This window comes from Eumetopias jubatus, unplaced genomic scaffold, assembly GCF_037043125.1.
Source record: "Eumetopias jubatus isolate StellerSeaLion01/CBP00866 unplaced genomic scaffold, mEumJub1_p1.0 scaffold_11, whole genome shotgun sequence".
NCBI classification, from domain to species: domain Eukaryota; kingdom Metazoa; phylum Chordata; class Mammalia; order Carnivora; family Otariidae; genus Eumetopias; species Eumetopias jubatus.
The window spans coordinates 55480205-55497092 of NW_028274817.1; the positions used below are offsets into that span (position 1 = coordinate 55480205).

The following is a 16888-nucleotide window of genomic DNA, read 5'->3' on the forward strand; positions in this document are numbered from 1 at the left end:
GTGTGTCTTCTTCTCTCCCTTTAGATTTTGAGTTTATTCTGTCAGTCTTCAGGTTAATTTCTGGGGTATTTAGAATGATTTTATAGTTATCTTATTGTGTTCATGGGAAAAGATGAGCTTAGGTTCCCCTTACACCTGCACTATCTTCTCTCTTCCCTCCTCTTATGATCATTACTTTAAATTCTCTGTCAGACATATTACTTATCTCAATTTCACTTAGGGATCTTGCTGTGGTTTTGTCCTGTTCTTTCATTTGGGAAATATTCCTCTGTCTCCTCATTTTATCTATTTCTCTGTGTGTCTGTTTCTCTGAGTTAGGAAAATTCAGCTATATCTTCTGCTCTTGAAAGTAGTGGATAGGATTTACACTTTTAATAAGGTGGTGCTGGTCCTTTGTCAGAAAAGGTATATCTTTGGTGTGGATACCAGGGCCAGCCCGGTCTGCTCTGCAAAGTGTACACAGATGGAACTCACTGTGTCAGCTAGTTTTGTGCACTGGTCCTCTTCCACAGGGTACTCACAGCTGCTGTGTATGTACACTGGGGCCAGCTGGGGCCACTCAGGCAGGGCACATAGTGTCCACACATTTTGTGCACCTGTAATCTTCCATAAAGAATGCACAACTGCTGCAGAGCCTGGGGCAGCTGAAGGATGCTCTGTAAATTGAGTGTGGATGGGCTGCACAATGCCTGTAAGTTTTGCACACCAGTCTTGTTCCACAGTGATCATGCCACCACTGTTAAGCCCTGGGTTAACTGGGGTCTGATTCACAAAATTCATGAGTGGGGCTCACAATTTTAACAAGTTGTGGCATCATCAGCAGACGGTGACTGGCCACTGCTGGGGGCCTGAGGCCCCACAAAGCATGCAGTTTGGAGATGTGGTGTTGGAAATGTTTGCACAGGTCTTCTGGGGGAGGGGCCCATAGCACTGGTACTGAGGCCCTAGTAGGGGGTGTGGTGAAGTGTAACTAAATTACAATGTGAATGCTTATGCAGTGCTAGTTCTCACAGGTAGAAGTGTGTATATGTTGGGGGTAGGGGAGGGAAATGGAGCCTGCCAACTCCTTTGTTCCTGCAAGAGTCTCCCAATGCAAACTGGCAATTTAGGACCATGCTCTGATATTAGTAAATATCTGTCCTATATATTCTAGGTGTTTTTCAAACTACTACTTCTATGCTGTATCTCACACGCAGTTTTTTGTGCTGTCTCTTTAGAGGCAGGAACTCAATTTCCTCTGGCTCTCCCAGAGCCGAGCCTGTTAATTTTTAATATTCCAGGCTTTAATTCCTGCTGCCATAGGAACTCATGAAATTCAGCCCCCCTGGTTTTTAGAGCCAATGCTATGGGGATTTTCCTCCCTGTGTGAGCTCCCTAGTGTGAGGGTCTGTTTCTCTCCCTTCTCTGAATCCATGGCTCCTTCCCAGAAATGGCCCACAAGTTCATTTAGCTCCAACTGTGTCTCCACTCTTTCTACCCTCTTTGATGTGATCTCTTCTCTCCATTTGGTTGTAGAGTTTGTTCTGTCAGTCTTCATGTTGTTCTCTGGGTTATTTACACTGATCTGGGTGTTGTCTAGTTGTATTCATGGGACAAGGTGAACTTAGGGTCCTCCTTCTCCACCATTTTCCCCAGAAGTCTATATGTTCTACTTCTGTCAAAAATGTTGTTGGCATTTAGATAGGGTTTGCAGTAAATGTGTAGATTGCCTTGGGTAGTATGGACATTTTAACAGTATTGGTTCTTGCTATCCATGAACATGAAATATCTTTCCATTTGCTTGTGTTATCTTCAATATCTTTCATTAATGTTTTCTAGTTTTTGGAGTACAGATCTTTCACCTAAGAAGGTTGTTTATCCCCAGATACTTTATTATTTTTGGTGCAACTTTATATGAGATTATTTCTTAATTTATCTCTTTACTATTTCATTATTAATGTATGGAAATGCAACAGAATTCTATTATTGTGTATTACAACTTTACTAAATTCATTTTTATGTTCTAGTAGATTTTTTTGTTGTTGTTAAGTGGTATCTTTAGGGTTTTCTATATATGGTGTCATGTTATCTGCAAAAAATCATGTTATCTGTCATGTGAAAGTTTTATTTATTCCTTACCAATTTGGATGCCTTTTATTTCTTTTTCTTGTTGCTGTGGCTAAGACTTACAGTACTATAATGAATAAAAATGGAGAGTGGACATCCTTGTCTTGTTCCTGATCTTAAAGGAAAAGCTCTGTTTTTCACCATTGAGTAAAGTGTTAGCTGTGGGTTTTCATATATGGCCTTTATTATGTAGAGATGTGTTCCTTCTAAACCTATTTTGTTGAGGATCTATACAATGAATGGATATTGTACTCTGCCAAATGCTTTTTGTGCATCTATTGAAATGGTCATATGGTTTTTATCTTTTCTTTTGTTAATGTGATGTATCACACTGGTTGATTTGTTTATATTGAACCACCCTTGCATCCCTAGAATAAATTCCCATGTGACGGGATTTTTTTTTAATCCTTTAAGCCACTTGGTGCATTTTAATTGGTTAGTTTAATCCATTTACATTTAAGTAATTAATAACTAATGACATATTCTTGCCATTTTGTTAATACTTTTTTGGTTTAAACTTGCTTTGTCATTCTTTGCTATTGATGCCTTCCTTTGTTATTTGTCGAGTTGTTTTGATAGTGATTGCTTTGATTCTTTTCTCTTTATCTTTTTTATATCTATTATAGCTTTCTACTTTCTGCTTAACTTGGACTTGTATACAATATGGACTTAAAATTTTTATTTTATTTTTATTTCATTTATTTTATTTTTAGAGAGAAGCAGACTCCCTGATGAGCAGGGAGCCTGATGCAAGACCCTCTGATCATGACCTGAGCTGAAGGCAGGTCCTTAACTGACTGAGCCACCCAGAAGGCCCCTGCAATGATGCTGTTTCTAAACAAGTTCACATTCTGAGGTGCTGGGGGTTAGGATTTCAACATATCTTTTTAAGGGACACAATTCAATTCATAAGAAAAAGTGAGTTAAAAACAAATCATAGATGCTGAATGCTGGACCCAGACTCAGTTGGTCCCTTCCTTCCTGAGTTGTTCTCTCACTACCTGGGTTGATTGTCTCACATTACTTACAGAGCTCTCTAGTGTTTAGCAACTACTCAATCGCCTTGCACTTCAATAAAATTTTTATTTTAACTAGATAACAATTTAACTTCTTTTTTCATGTTCAGTTAGCCAGCATATAGTACATTTTTGATGTAGCATTCAACTAATGAATTGTTGAACAATTTAACTTCTATTGCATACAGAAACTCTGCATTTTTACTTGCCCACACACCCTTTTTGTTTTTGTAGTCAGAAATTGATTCCTTTTATATTGTGTATTCATTTAACAAATTTTTATCTTTTAATTTTTATATTAGAGTTAAAAATTATTTATGCACCATCACAGTGTTACATTAATCTGTATTTATCTGTACATTTACCTTTACCAGTGATATTTATGCATCCCTATGATTTAACACTGCTGTTTTTATTGTGTTTTCATTTTATTTAAAGAACCCCCTTAAGCATGTCTTGTAAGGGAATTCTAATGGTGATGAACTCCTTCAGCTTTTGTTTATCTGGGGAAAACTTTATTTCTTCTTTTATATTTTTGAAATACATATTTTCCAGTTATTGTATTTTTGGTGTGAAGTTTGTTTCTTTTAGTACTTTAAATATATCATCCCATTCTCTTCTGGCCTGAAAAATTTCTGCTAAGAAATCTGCTTATAGTCTTATGGTAATTTCTTCATATGTAACAGATTGATTTTTCCCTTGATACTTTCAAATTATCTCTCTGTCCTTGATCTCTGACAATTTGATTATAATATGTCTCAGTGTAGTCTTCTTTGGATTGATCATATTTGAAGATTATTGAGTTTCATTAACCTGGATGTGAATTTCCCTCCCTAGATTTGGAAAATTTTCAGTAATTATTTCTTTAAATAAGCTCATTTTTCCCCTTTCTCTCTTTTTTCTCCCCATGGAACTCCCATAATGCATGTATCAGTGCAAGAGAAACAATACATCCTGATATTCTGTAAATCCTGTAGGCTTACTTTCCTTTATTTCATTTTTTTCGTTTCTCCTCTGACTGGAAATTTTCAAATGACCTATCTTCAAGTTCGCAGTTTCTTCTCCTGATTGATTGTGTCTGATACTGAAGTTTCTACTGTATTTTCTGTTTCTTTTATTGTATTCTTCAACTCCAGAATTTGTGCCACATTCTCTTATTGACTTCTCTTTGTTGAATTCATATTGTTTTCCTGATTTCCTTGAGTTACTTAATTGTGTTCTCTTATAATTCATTCAGCTTTCTTAAAACAATTGTTATAGAATTATATAATTATTATTTGAATTCTCCATTTCTTTGGGGTCAGTTTATTAAAAAAATATTTTGTTCCTTTTGGGTGGTGTTTTATTGATTGTTCATGTTCTATATGACTTTTCATTGTTGTCTGCACATTTGAAGCAGTAGGTACCTCTTTCAGACTTTATGGACTCAATTCAGTAGGGAAAGACCACGTGCAGGTGGGTTCAAAAATATTGGCTGTGTAGGGTGTGGCAGCTCTGGTTCTAGGAGAGTGCAATGGCAGCTCCAGATCTAGGAATGGGGAGGGCACAGGAGTGTTGACTTTGTACAATTCCATCAGCTGAGATCACCATTGGCAAAGACTGTGAGGTTCTTTGACAGACAAATCTGTGGTTGTCTGTGGTGACAGTGGAAGCTGCTGGACTCCTCAGTGGAAAAGACTGCTGAAGTCTACCTGTTCTCCAATACCCCATGAGAGGAAGTTATGGCTGAGGGGATCACTCCCAATAACACAATCTAGTTTGCATATACACACATGGCAGCAGTGCTCATTTATAGACTTTGAAAATCTCAGAGACTTCATATAAATATGTATTATTATCATCATCTTTATAATTATTTTTTATAACTGCTTACCTTAATTACATCAAGATAAGGATAGATTGCAATCTGCAAGGTCAAACACTGTGACTACTCTAATTTCATTTCTATAGCACCAAGTATAACATTATACACAAATGTAACCTAATACTTTATTTTATCACAATGATGGATAGATGGAGTTATGACAGATTATATTTAGCCAGGAAAATTAACTACTACTAAGTTAGAAATTACATCATCAGTGCATCTCTCAAAATGTCTTTATTGTCTTGTTATAAAGTAACAATTTAGAAATTTTGTACAGTTTTTTCATAAACTGGTATATCTAAGAAAAACATGACAGAAATTGCTGCTTGAACTCCTATTAATTGTTATTGGTACAAAATATTTTGGTATACAAGAAGCTTCCTGTCAAATGATGGTCACTTCTAAGACACTCTAAGATTTGAAAGCCAGTATGAGGTAAGAGTTGTTAGGACTAGGAAACTGATCATCAGTTTATCAGTGTATTCTCATCATAAAAACAACTTTTATTTGAAGGGTTTGATAAAATAAAATTTCTACTACAAAAGAGCATTAAAGAGGAGAAAGAATGTGAATAAAACAGACTTTGGACTTAACCAGACATGGGATTGAAACATACCTCTGCCATTTACTAGCTTTGGGACTATGAGCAAAGCTGAACCACACTATGCCGCTGTTTCCTTATCTGCAAAATGAAGTATTGAAAATGCCTTTTTTTCTGGAAATTTGGTAAGAATTAAATGGGTTAACAAAGGAGATAGATGAATAAATGCTGCACAACATTGAGATTATAGTTAACAATATTGTATTATACACTTGAAAGTTGTTAAGAGACTAGATCTTACAGGTTCTCACCACAAAAAATAATAATGTGATGTGATGGTCGTGTTATTTAACACTATGGTGGTATCATATTGCAATAGATAAGTGTAACAAATCAACACATTATACACTTTAAACTTACACAATGTTATATGTCAATTATATCTAAATAAACAAATGTTTGAAACTAAAGAACAAACATGGGAACTTAGTACATAATAACTGGTAATTGCTTATTGTTGTTATTTTTGCTTAGTATTAATTTTAGTATTATCTATGTGTTGCTTACAGTTGCTACAAATTCAATAAACGAATGCATTTTTCCATTGATTTGCTGCTGTGAGCACTGGTTGAAGCCCAAATCTTACTCTATAATTCACTGTGAACATTTCAGCTTTAGATGAGGAGAGCTATACTGTATTAAAGTCAGAGTATTTTATAATGCTGATCTGAGTCAGTTATTTCCCTCTTTAATTACCCCCCATTTTTTTCCTCTAAAATAAGGTCCCACCATGTTTGAACTTCTAGGAGCCTAAAAGAAGAGAGATAAGACTGCTACCAATCTGCCTATCTCATTATATTAAATTCAGCTGCAGAATTAGATCAGAAACTTACAGCTCCTAAGACTGTCTTTGGTTACCCTTTCTTATTTCCCAATAAAATTAAACCATATTTATTTATTTATTTATACATCCATTAATGTATGTTGATATGTATAATCCAAGTTACTTCCAAAAGAGATCTGAGGAGTGGTCTTATGATCAAAACTAAAGTAAAATTATCAGAGGTAAAGGAGAAAAAACAAGTAGCAAGAAGGTAGGGGATATTCCACTCCACAGGCATCTTTCTCTTCTCTTCCTTTATTCTGTCTTTTTTTTTCCTTTGCTTTCTCCTTGTTCTACCTCTTTTTGTTTGCCCCTGCCAATGACCTGAGTATGCTAGCACCTTATTTAGCTAAAGAGATGGTAGTCCACCTAAAGTGACTGCAGAGGAGCCAAGGTGGATTTTCAGAACTGCCTCTCAGTTGAAGAAAGAGGGGGTGAAACTGAAGGGGACAACATTTTACAGACAGAAGGTAAAATAGCTAACACTATAAAAATTAGTAATTAATTCCATTACAAAAAATAATGGAGATAAACTGATTGTTTCCTGAAATGTAATTCTGACTTGTAATGGTTTTCTAGTTTCACCATACTAGTTAGAAGTAAGGTTAAGCATCCTTCTGCAATACCTGCTCAAAATCAAAGTATACAAATTATTCTCTCCCCTCCCCCTCATCCCTCCTCTCTCCAATCTCAGAGTACATTAGTAAGAGTCACTGCCTTATAGTCCTGAAGACACTCACCAGTATTAGAATTAAGATCATCAGGCTCCGATTCGGTCCCATTTTGGTTTCCTTTTCCCGAAAGAGTGTTCATTGCCATAAGTTTCATCTTCTGCAGTTTCATTGCCTCAGCCATTGCTGCAGCTGTTATACCTAAAACCAGAACCATCCCTTTTAAAAGGGGGGCGATTTCTTAATGTAATTGAAAGCTGGATATATTTCTTTAACAGATCTATGCTGCATAGAACAAGCCAAAAGAAACCTATGTCTAATTTATGTATAATATTCTTTAACAAAGTAATTTTCAACTCCTGTTTTTTACTTCATCTTACAATGGACAGTTTAAAAATCTGAAAACTCATTAAATGGTTGTCAAATTCCATCGAAAATAACATTTTCAGAGAAAACACTGTGAAATACTTGAAGCAATTACATTCTAGTGAATGTATTGTTGGGATTTTGCTAAAGGATGAGCTGTCTTCCCTGTCAGAATTACCTTGGAAAGAAGGGGAAGAGAGGAGGGAAAAAATTATTTCAAATTGTCTTTCTATATTTTACCTTTCTCATGCTTATACATTGAGGGACCAAATAAATGAAAACAGGGCATGTAACCCCTGAAAATATGCCAACTCCTATAGTATAATTACTTTTTTTGTATTAATATAAAATAATGCACCCCAGTGTTTATAGCAGCAATGTCCACAATAGCCAAAATATGGAAACAGTCCATATTTCCATCAACAGATGAATGGATAAAGAAGATGTGGTATATATATACAATAGAATATTACTCAGCCATCAGAAAGAATGAGATCTTGTCATTTACAACAATGTGGATAGAAATAGAGGATATTATGCTAAGTGAAATAAATCAGAGAAAGACAAATACCATATAATTTCACCCATATGTGGAATTTAAGAAAAAAAAAGTGATGAACGTAGGGGAAGGGAAAGAAAAATAAATTAAGATAAAAAGAGAGAGAGAGGCAAACCATAAGAGATTCTTAACTATAGGAAACAAACTGAGGGTTGTTGGAGCGGAGGTGGGTGGGGGGATGAGGTATTGGGTGATAGGTATTAAGGAGGGCATTTGATGTAATGAGCATTGGATGTTATATGCAACTGATGAATCACTAACTTCTACCCCTGAAACCAACAATACACTATATGTTAACTAAATTGAGTTTAAATAAAATATTTAAAGAATATATAAGGCAATTACTTTTTAAAAGTCTGTATAATGGTACAAAGAGGTAGAACTAAAAAACTCAAAGAAAAAATGTGAGTGCTTAAGTTTAAAATTATTTCTCTTAAGAAGTCTATATCAGGCAGTACCATAAAGATATATAAGGAAATGGATACTAAAAATAGAACACAAACCATATTCCAACAATTCTTTCCAAAATGTCTAGTGAATTCACCTTGATTATTTTTATATAATGTCTAAATTCATAGTCATATATTGGTGCAGTGATGCCATGGACAAAAAGGGGGGGAAAACTGGCAGATTTAAAACACAGCGTTTTAAAATTCAGTGAAATCTATCCTTCCATGCAAATGCAAATCAAGGAAAACAAGGCATATATTGGTTGTGGCAAACAGAAAATTTAAGTGCCATTATTAGAAGAATCTGATTCTAAGAGGTAAGGTGAATTCTTTATTAAAGGTGTAAGGGGAAGTGCAGCCTAGAACATGTAATTGTGTACGTTTGAGAGAATAACTAAGGTTCTATTTTGCCACTCTATACTCTTTACAAAGCATGTAAAACTCCAAGTGAAGTAAATTTTCACCACATTAGCTTGTCTATTAATCATGGCAAAAAAATAATCTGAAAGAAATTGCTTTAGTCTCAGAATTGATGATATACATTTTTACATTATATAATATAGATGATCCCAGAAATTTTCTTGCTACATTTAGCTTTACAGAATTCCAGTCCCCCAGTGACCTGTCCAACATCAAACAGTAACTCTGGGCAGAAAATATGATGGCAGTGATTTAAACCAATCAAAGGACCCTAATTAGGACTGCCAGGTCTGAGTGCCTCATAACAAAAAATGTATCAGGAAAAGTTTCAAGAATTTACATAAGCTATTCTGATCAGCAATCCAGAACTGGATCCTGACTATGATAATTACTGAACTGGTAGTTGTTTAATTACTGGAAGTGTAGTAGTGGATTTTGTAATAATATATGGATTTGTCCTCTGTGAAAAACAAAAGTCAACAAAATATCTTATAGACAGGGAATTCCAGAAAAAAAGTGTCTCATACAATGACACTAAGGCAATTAGTGAGCAAGAGTACCCTCATATTTTTAATTCATAGAAAAAATAGAAAGTTCCAATATTTATGCATTTTTTTCAACCAGATGCTATCTGTACAATATCATTGAAGAAAAAAAATCAGTGAGCAAATTCAGAAAGCAATATTAAGGTAGTAAAGAATCAAAATATGAAGCACTACAAAGATATTTAGGAGCTACCTAGTTCAATCTCTTCTTTTTGAAAATGAAGAAATAGTCTCAGAGCAAACTGTCATAGGTCAGATATTTAGAGGAAGATATGAAAAAAATCCGAGTTTTGTGATGGGATCTGGATGTATTTGTTAAAGTACTGAACTAGTTTAAGTAAGAGTTAATGAGGAGAGAGCAGTGTGGAAAGATGGCAGAGTAAGAGGACATTGAGCTCACCCCATCCCACATTTACAACTAGATATCATCCATTTCCATGTCAATAAATTGGAGAGCAATCCAGAGATTAGCAGGAAACAAACAAACAAAAACCCTCCACAACCAAATATATAAAAGATGCTGCATCTTAAAGGTTAAGAAGGTCAGAAAGATGGAGGGAGACTGCCCACAAAAGAAAGTGAGCTACACGCAGAAAAGTTAGAGAAATAGGCCCTTGCACCAGAGAGCTGATATGGGGAAGACTAATCCTCATAACATTTAGCAGTAAAAACCAGAGACTGAATTCTGTGAGTTTGTAAAACCAGTGGGACTTGGAGCCTGGAGCTTTAAAAAGTCAGTGCCTCAGCACTAGATGACAGCTGGGCTGCTGCCCATAAAGGGACAGTAGCCTTTGTGGAAAGGCAACATGAAAATGCAGTTTACAAAATGCTGGGGGAAAACAGGAGACAGATCTGTTCATACTGATTTTGTAGCATATTGGGTGACTTTTTTGAAAATGAGAGAGCTGGGGAGGACGCAAGATGGTGGAAGAGTAGGGGACCTCATTTCATCTGGTCCCTTGAATTTAGCTAGATAACTATCAAACCATTCTGCACACCCATGAATTCAGCCTGAGATGTAAGAAAAAAATATTTGGAACTCTACAAGTAGAAAAGTGACTGCATTTTGCAAGGTAGGAGGGCTGGAAAAGTGAAACTGAGGGGAGATATCAGAAAATAAATGGAGAGGGGAGGAAGCCTCCATAAGCCGGCTACCAGAAAACAATAGAGCCCCAGAGGACAAAATCAGAACTCTTAGAAATCTGCTCCAGTGAGAGACATCCCTGTTTGAAAGGGGCTTATGGAATGAAAGGGGCAGAATTCTAGGTGGATCAATGTGGTGTCAGCATCCCAGGGGTCACAGAACTAATGGGGGTGCCTGAGCCAGTAAAGTGTCCAGGAAGTGGAGTGGGGAAACTGGTTACTGTCAGTGAAGCAGGGGGGCGGGTATAAGGGCTCTCAGCTCAGTCACCATAAACTGTGAGCCGGGCCCGATTGGGTGAACACTCTCTGCATGGGCACCAAGCAGCAGAATGGAACACAGGGACCATCCCCTGGGAGTGGCAGAGCAGGTATGTGCACCATCCCCTGGGAGTGGCAGAGCAGGTATGTGCACCATCCCACGAAAGGTCTCAGCACCAGGGCCCTACAAAGGGCAGTGATGCGAGACTTTCAGACTCCCTATGGGAAGGTTGCTGTGGGCACGCACTGCAGGAGTGTGCAGAGTTTGGCATAAACAAAAGTGAAGACTGTCCCAGAGTGTTTACTAAAGAGGGGGGACTGCGATCTTTTGGGTCTGGGGTTGGATATCACGGCATGGCCATTTTAATTTTGATCCTCTAAAGAGGCATAGAAAGCCTAAAAGGAAAAAAAGCCACACAGAGGACCAGCATACACTGAGCTCAACCCCCTGGCAAGGGGTGGTGCAACTCTGCCCAGACAAGACACCTGAGAAACAGCACAGCAGTCCCCTCCCCCAGAACAGGTGCACAAGTTTACAGATCCGACAATACTGTAAAACTCTGGCGCTGGGGGAAAGTAGTATATAGAACTTGAGGATTTTTCGCATGATTCATTTATTTTTCAGTCTAAAATTTTCCATTTCTTTTTTCTTTTTATTTCCCCCTTTCAACTAGTTTCTTATTTTATCAACACTGTTTTTAAGTCACTATTTAACTTTTATTTTTACATCTACATTTCATAGACATATTCTTCATTTATTGATCTTTTCATTCTATTCAATTTTAGTTTTGTATATATACAAGGTTTGCTTTCTTTGCAATTTTGGGATTTAGTGTCTTCTAACACAGAGATCAAAAGTCACTCAGGAACAAGTGGATCAGGATTCGTCCACCCTATGAAATTATATTCTCTCTCCTCTGCCTTTTCTTTTTTTTTTGCTTGCTTTTCTGTTTTGGTTTCTGATCTCTTTGGATTTGTCTAGTGTGTATTTTGTTTGGGTTGTGGTTGATAATTTTGATTCTGCTCAATGGCTCACCCATTCTTCTCTGGGCAAAATGACTAGAAGGAAGAATTCACAACAAAAAGAAGAACCAGAGGTAATATTCTCTGCACAGATCTAATTGATAAGGATATAAGTTAGATGTCAGAGATGGAAACCAGGATAACAATTATAAAGTTAATAGCTGGGTTTGAAAAAAAAAACAACAAAAAAACTAGAGAATCTCTTAGTGCATAAATGACATCTAGTCAGGCCAAATTTAAGAATGTTATAATGGAGATACAGTCTAATTTGGATGCTCTAACAATGAGGGTGAATGAGGCAGAAGAGAGAGTAAGTGATCTAGAAGATAGGCTGGTGGAAGGAAGTTGAGGCAAAAAGAGAAAAACAACTAATAGCCCATGAACAAAGGCTTTGAGAAATTACTGATGTCATGAAACGTACCAATGTCAGAATTATTTGGGGACCTGAGGGTGAAGGGGGGGTCAGAAGTTATACTTGAGTAAATCATAGCTAAGAACTTCCTTAATCTGGGGAAGAAAACAAGCATTCATGTCCACGAGGCAGAGGGAACCACTCCCAAAAAGAATAAAAATACATCAACACCCCGACATATAATACTGAAGCTTACAAATTTTAGAGAAAGAGAATCCTGAAAGAAGCTCAAAACAAGAGGCTCCTTACTTACAGAGGGAAGAGCACCAGAACGACAACAGACCTATAAACAGAAACCTGGCAGACAAGAAAGGGCTGGAATAATATATTCAGGGTACTTAATGAGAAGAATATGAGGCCAAGAATATTTTATCAAGCAAGGCTGTCATTCAGAATGGAAGGAGAGATAAAGGACTTCCAGGACAGACAGAAAATGAAAGAATATGTGACCATTAAGTGAGTCCTGCAAAAAATATTAAGGGGGAATCCTATAAATGAGGAGAGAGCCAAAAGTAACATAGACCAGAAAGAAAGAGAAAATCTACAGAAACAGGAACTTTAAGGCAATACAATGGCATTAATTCATATCTTTTGGGATAGTTACTCTGAATGTAAATGGGCTAAATGCTTCAATCAAAAGACACAGGGTAGCAGATTGGATAGAAAAAGCAAGACCCATCCATATGCTGTCTATAAGAGACTTATCATAGACCTAAAGACACCTCCAAACTGAAAGTGAGGGGATGGAGAATTATTTACCATGATAATACACCTCAAAGACAGCTGGGGTTGCAATACTCATATCATAGAAATTAGATATTAAACCAAAGACTGTAGTAAGAAATGAAGAGGGACACTATACTTAAAGGGTCTATCCAACAAGATCTAACAATTGTAAATATGTATGTCCCCAACATTGGAGAAGCCAATTATATAAACCAATTAATAAACAAAGTAAAGAAACACATTGATAATAATACATTAATGGTAGGGGACTTCAACATCCCACTCACATCAATGGACAGATCATCTAACTAGAAAATCAACGAAGAAACAAGGGCTTTGAATAACACAATGGACCAGATGGACTTCACAGATATATACAGAACATTCCATCCTAAAAGAACAGAATGCTCATTCTTCCCAAGAACACATGGAACTTTCTCCAAAATAGATCACATACTGGGTCCAAATCAGGTCTCAACTGATACCAAAAGATTGTGATTATTCCCTGCATATTTTCAGACCATAATGCATTAAAACTTGAACTCAGACACAAGAGGAAATTTGGAAGATTCTCAAACACTTGGGGTTAAATAGCATCCTATGGAAGAATAAAAGGGTCAACCAGGAAATTAAAGAAGAATTTTAAAAATTCATGGAAACTAATGAGAATGAAAATACATTTGTTCAAAACTTTTGGGATACAGCAAAGGTGGTCCTGAGAAAGAAGTACACTGTAATAAGAGCATATCCCAAAAAATTAGAAAGATTTCAAATACACAAGCTAAACTTACACCTAAAGGAGCTGGAGAAAGAACAACAAATAAAGCTTAAATGAAGCAGAAGAGAAATAATAAAGATTAGAGCAGAAATCAATAAAATTGAAAAAAGAAAAACAGTAGAATGGATCAATAAAACTAGAAGTTTGTTCTTTGAAAGAATTAGTAACATTGATAAACTTCTAGCCAGACTTATTCAAAAGAAAAGAGAAAGGACCAAAATTAATAAATCATGAATGAAAGAGGAGAGATCGTGACCAACACCAAGGACACACAGACAATTTTAAGAACATATTATGAGCAACTATATAGCCACAAATTAGGCAATCTGGAGAAAAGGATGAACTCCTGGAAACTTATAAGCTACCAAAACTGAAATAAGAAGAAATAGAAAATCTGAATAAGCCAATAAACAGCAAAGAAATTGAAGCAATAATATAAAACCTCCCAAAAATCTAGAGTCCAGGACCAGATGGTTTCCCAGGAGAATTCTACCAAACATTTAAAGAAGAAATAATACCTATTCTACTGAAGCTGTTTCAAAAAATAGAAATGGAAGGAAAACTTCCAAATTCATTCTATGAGGCCAGCATTACCCTGATCCCCAAACCAGACAAAAACCCCATCAAAAAGGAGAATTACAGACTAATATCCCTGATGAAGATGGATGCCAAAGTACTCACCAAGATACAAACTAATAGGATCCAATTGTACATTAAAAGGATTATTCACCACGACTAAGTGGGATTTATTCCTGAGATGCAAGGGTGGTTCAACATTCACAAATTGATCAATGGGATAGATCACATTAATAAAAGAAAAGACAAGAATCACCTGATCCTCTCAATTGATGCAGAAAAAAACATTTGAAAAAATACAGCATCCTTTCTTGATTAAAACTCAGTAAAGTATAGGGATAGGGGGAACATACCTCAAAACCATAAAAGCCATCTACGAAGATCCCACAGCAAATATCATTCTCAATAGTGAAAAACTGAGAGCATTTCCCCTAAGGTCACAAACATGACAGGGATGCCCACTCTCACCAGTGTTGTTCAACATATCATTAGACGTCCTAGCTTCAGCAATCAGACAACAAAAAGAAATAAAAGGCATTCAAATTGACAAGGAAGAAATCAAAGTCTCTCTCTTCACTGATGACATGATTCTTTATGTGGCAAATCCAGAAGACTCCACCCCAAAATTGCTAGAACTCATACAACAATTCAGCAATGTGGCAGGGTATAAAATCAATGATATAAATCATTGCATTTCTATACACAATGTGACTGAAGAAAGATAAATTAAGGAATCAATCCCATTTATAATAGCACCAAAAACCATAAGATACCTAGGAATAAACCTAACCAAAGAGGTAAAGGATCAGTACTCTAAAAACTACAGAACACTTATGAAAGAAATTGAGGAAGACACAAGGAGTTGGAAAAGCATTCCATGTTCTTGGACTGGAAGAATAAATATTGTTAAAATGTCTAAGCTACCCAAAGCAATCTGCACATTCAATCAATCCCTATCAAAATACCGTTGACATTTTTCACAGAGCTGGAACAAACAATCCTAAAATGTGCATGGAACCAGAAAAGACTCCGAATAGCCAGAGGAATGTTGAAAATGAAAACCAAAGCTGGGGGCATCATAATGCCTGACTCAAGCTATATTACAAAGCTGTGATCATCAAGACATCATGGTATTGGCACAAAAACAGAAACAAAGATCAATGAAACAGAATGGAAAACCCAGAAATGGACCTTAAACTCTATGGTCAACTAATCTTTGACAAAGCAGGGAAGACTATGCAATGGAAATAAGACAGTCTTCAAAAAATTTTGCTGGGAAACTTGGACAGCCACATGCAGAAGAATGAAACTGGATCATTATCTTACACCATACACAAAGATAAACTCAAAATGGATGAAAGACCTAAATGTGAGACAGGACTCCATCAAAATCCTAGAGGAGAAAACAGGTAGCAACCCTTTCAACCTTGGCTGCAACAACTTCTTTCAAGACACGTCTCTAAAGGCAAAGGAAACAAAAGCAAAAATGAACTATAGGGACTTCTTCAAGATTAAAAGGTTTTGCACAGCAAAGGAAAGAATCAACAAAACTAAAAGGCAACCTATGGAATGGGAGAAGATATTTTCAAACGACATATCAGATAAAAAAAAGGAGAAGATATTTTCAAACGACATATCAGATAAGTAAGGAACTTATCAAATTCAACACCCAAAAACACACAATCCAGTAAAGAAATGGGCAGAAGATATGAACAGATATTTCTCCAAAGAAGACATCCAAATGACCAACAGACATCTGAAAGAAATGCTCAATATCACTCGGCATCAGTGAAATACAAATTAAAACCACAATGAGATATCACCTCACACCAGTCAGAATTGCTAAGATTAACAAGACACGGAACAACAAATGTTGGAGAGGATGTGGAGAAAGGGGAACACTCCTACACTGTTCGTGGGAATGCAAGCTGGTTTAGCCACTCTGGAAAATAGTATGGAGGTTCTTCAAGAAGTTAACAATAGATTTGCCCTAAGACCCAGCAATTGCACTCCTAGGTATTTACCCCAATGATACAGATGTAGTGAAAAGAAGGGATACATGCAACCCAATTTTCTCAGCAGCAATGTCCAAATAGTCAAACTGGAAGGAGCCAAGATATCTTTCAACAGATGAATGGATAAAGAAGAGGTGGTTCATATATACAATGGAATATTACTCAGCCATCAGAAAGGATGAATACCTACCATTTACATCGACGCAAATAGAACTGGAGGGTATATGCTAAATAAAATAAGTCAATCAGAGAAAGACAATTATATGGTTTCACTCATATGTGGAATATAAGAAATAGCACAGAGGATCATAGGGGATGCAACAGAAAATTGCATGGGAAGAAATCAGAGAGGGAGACAAACCATGAAAGATTCTTGACACTGGGAAACAAACTGAGGGTTGCTGGACGGGAGATGAGTGGGTGGATGGAGAAACTGGGTGATGGGCATTAAAGAGGGCATGTGATGTGATGAGCACTCAGTGTTATACACAACTGATGAATTATTGAACATTATATCTGAAACTAATGATGTAC

The 16888-nt window shown here is 36.4% G+C and overlaps 1 protein-coding gene across 1 annotated transcript in view; it reads right to left on the bottom strand.

Annotated features, from left to right (window-relative positions):
- DACH2 (dachshund family transcription factor 2) overlaps positions 1 to 16888 on the bottom strand; it is a 902406-nt gene that overhangs the window by 243983 nt on the left and 641535 nt on the right. The window contains exon 4 of the mRNA XM_028101436.2: positions 7154 to 7285. Within this exon, the coding sequence (XP_027957237.2) occupies positions 7154 to 7285 (132 nt within the window). The remainder of the gene's footprint in view (positions 1 to 7153; positions 7286 to 16888) is intronic.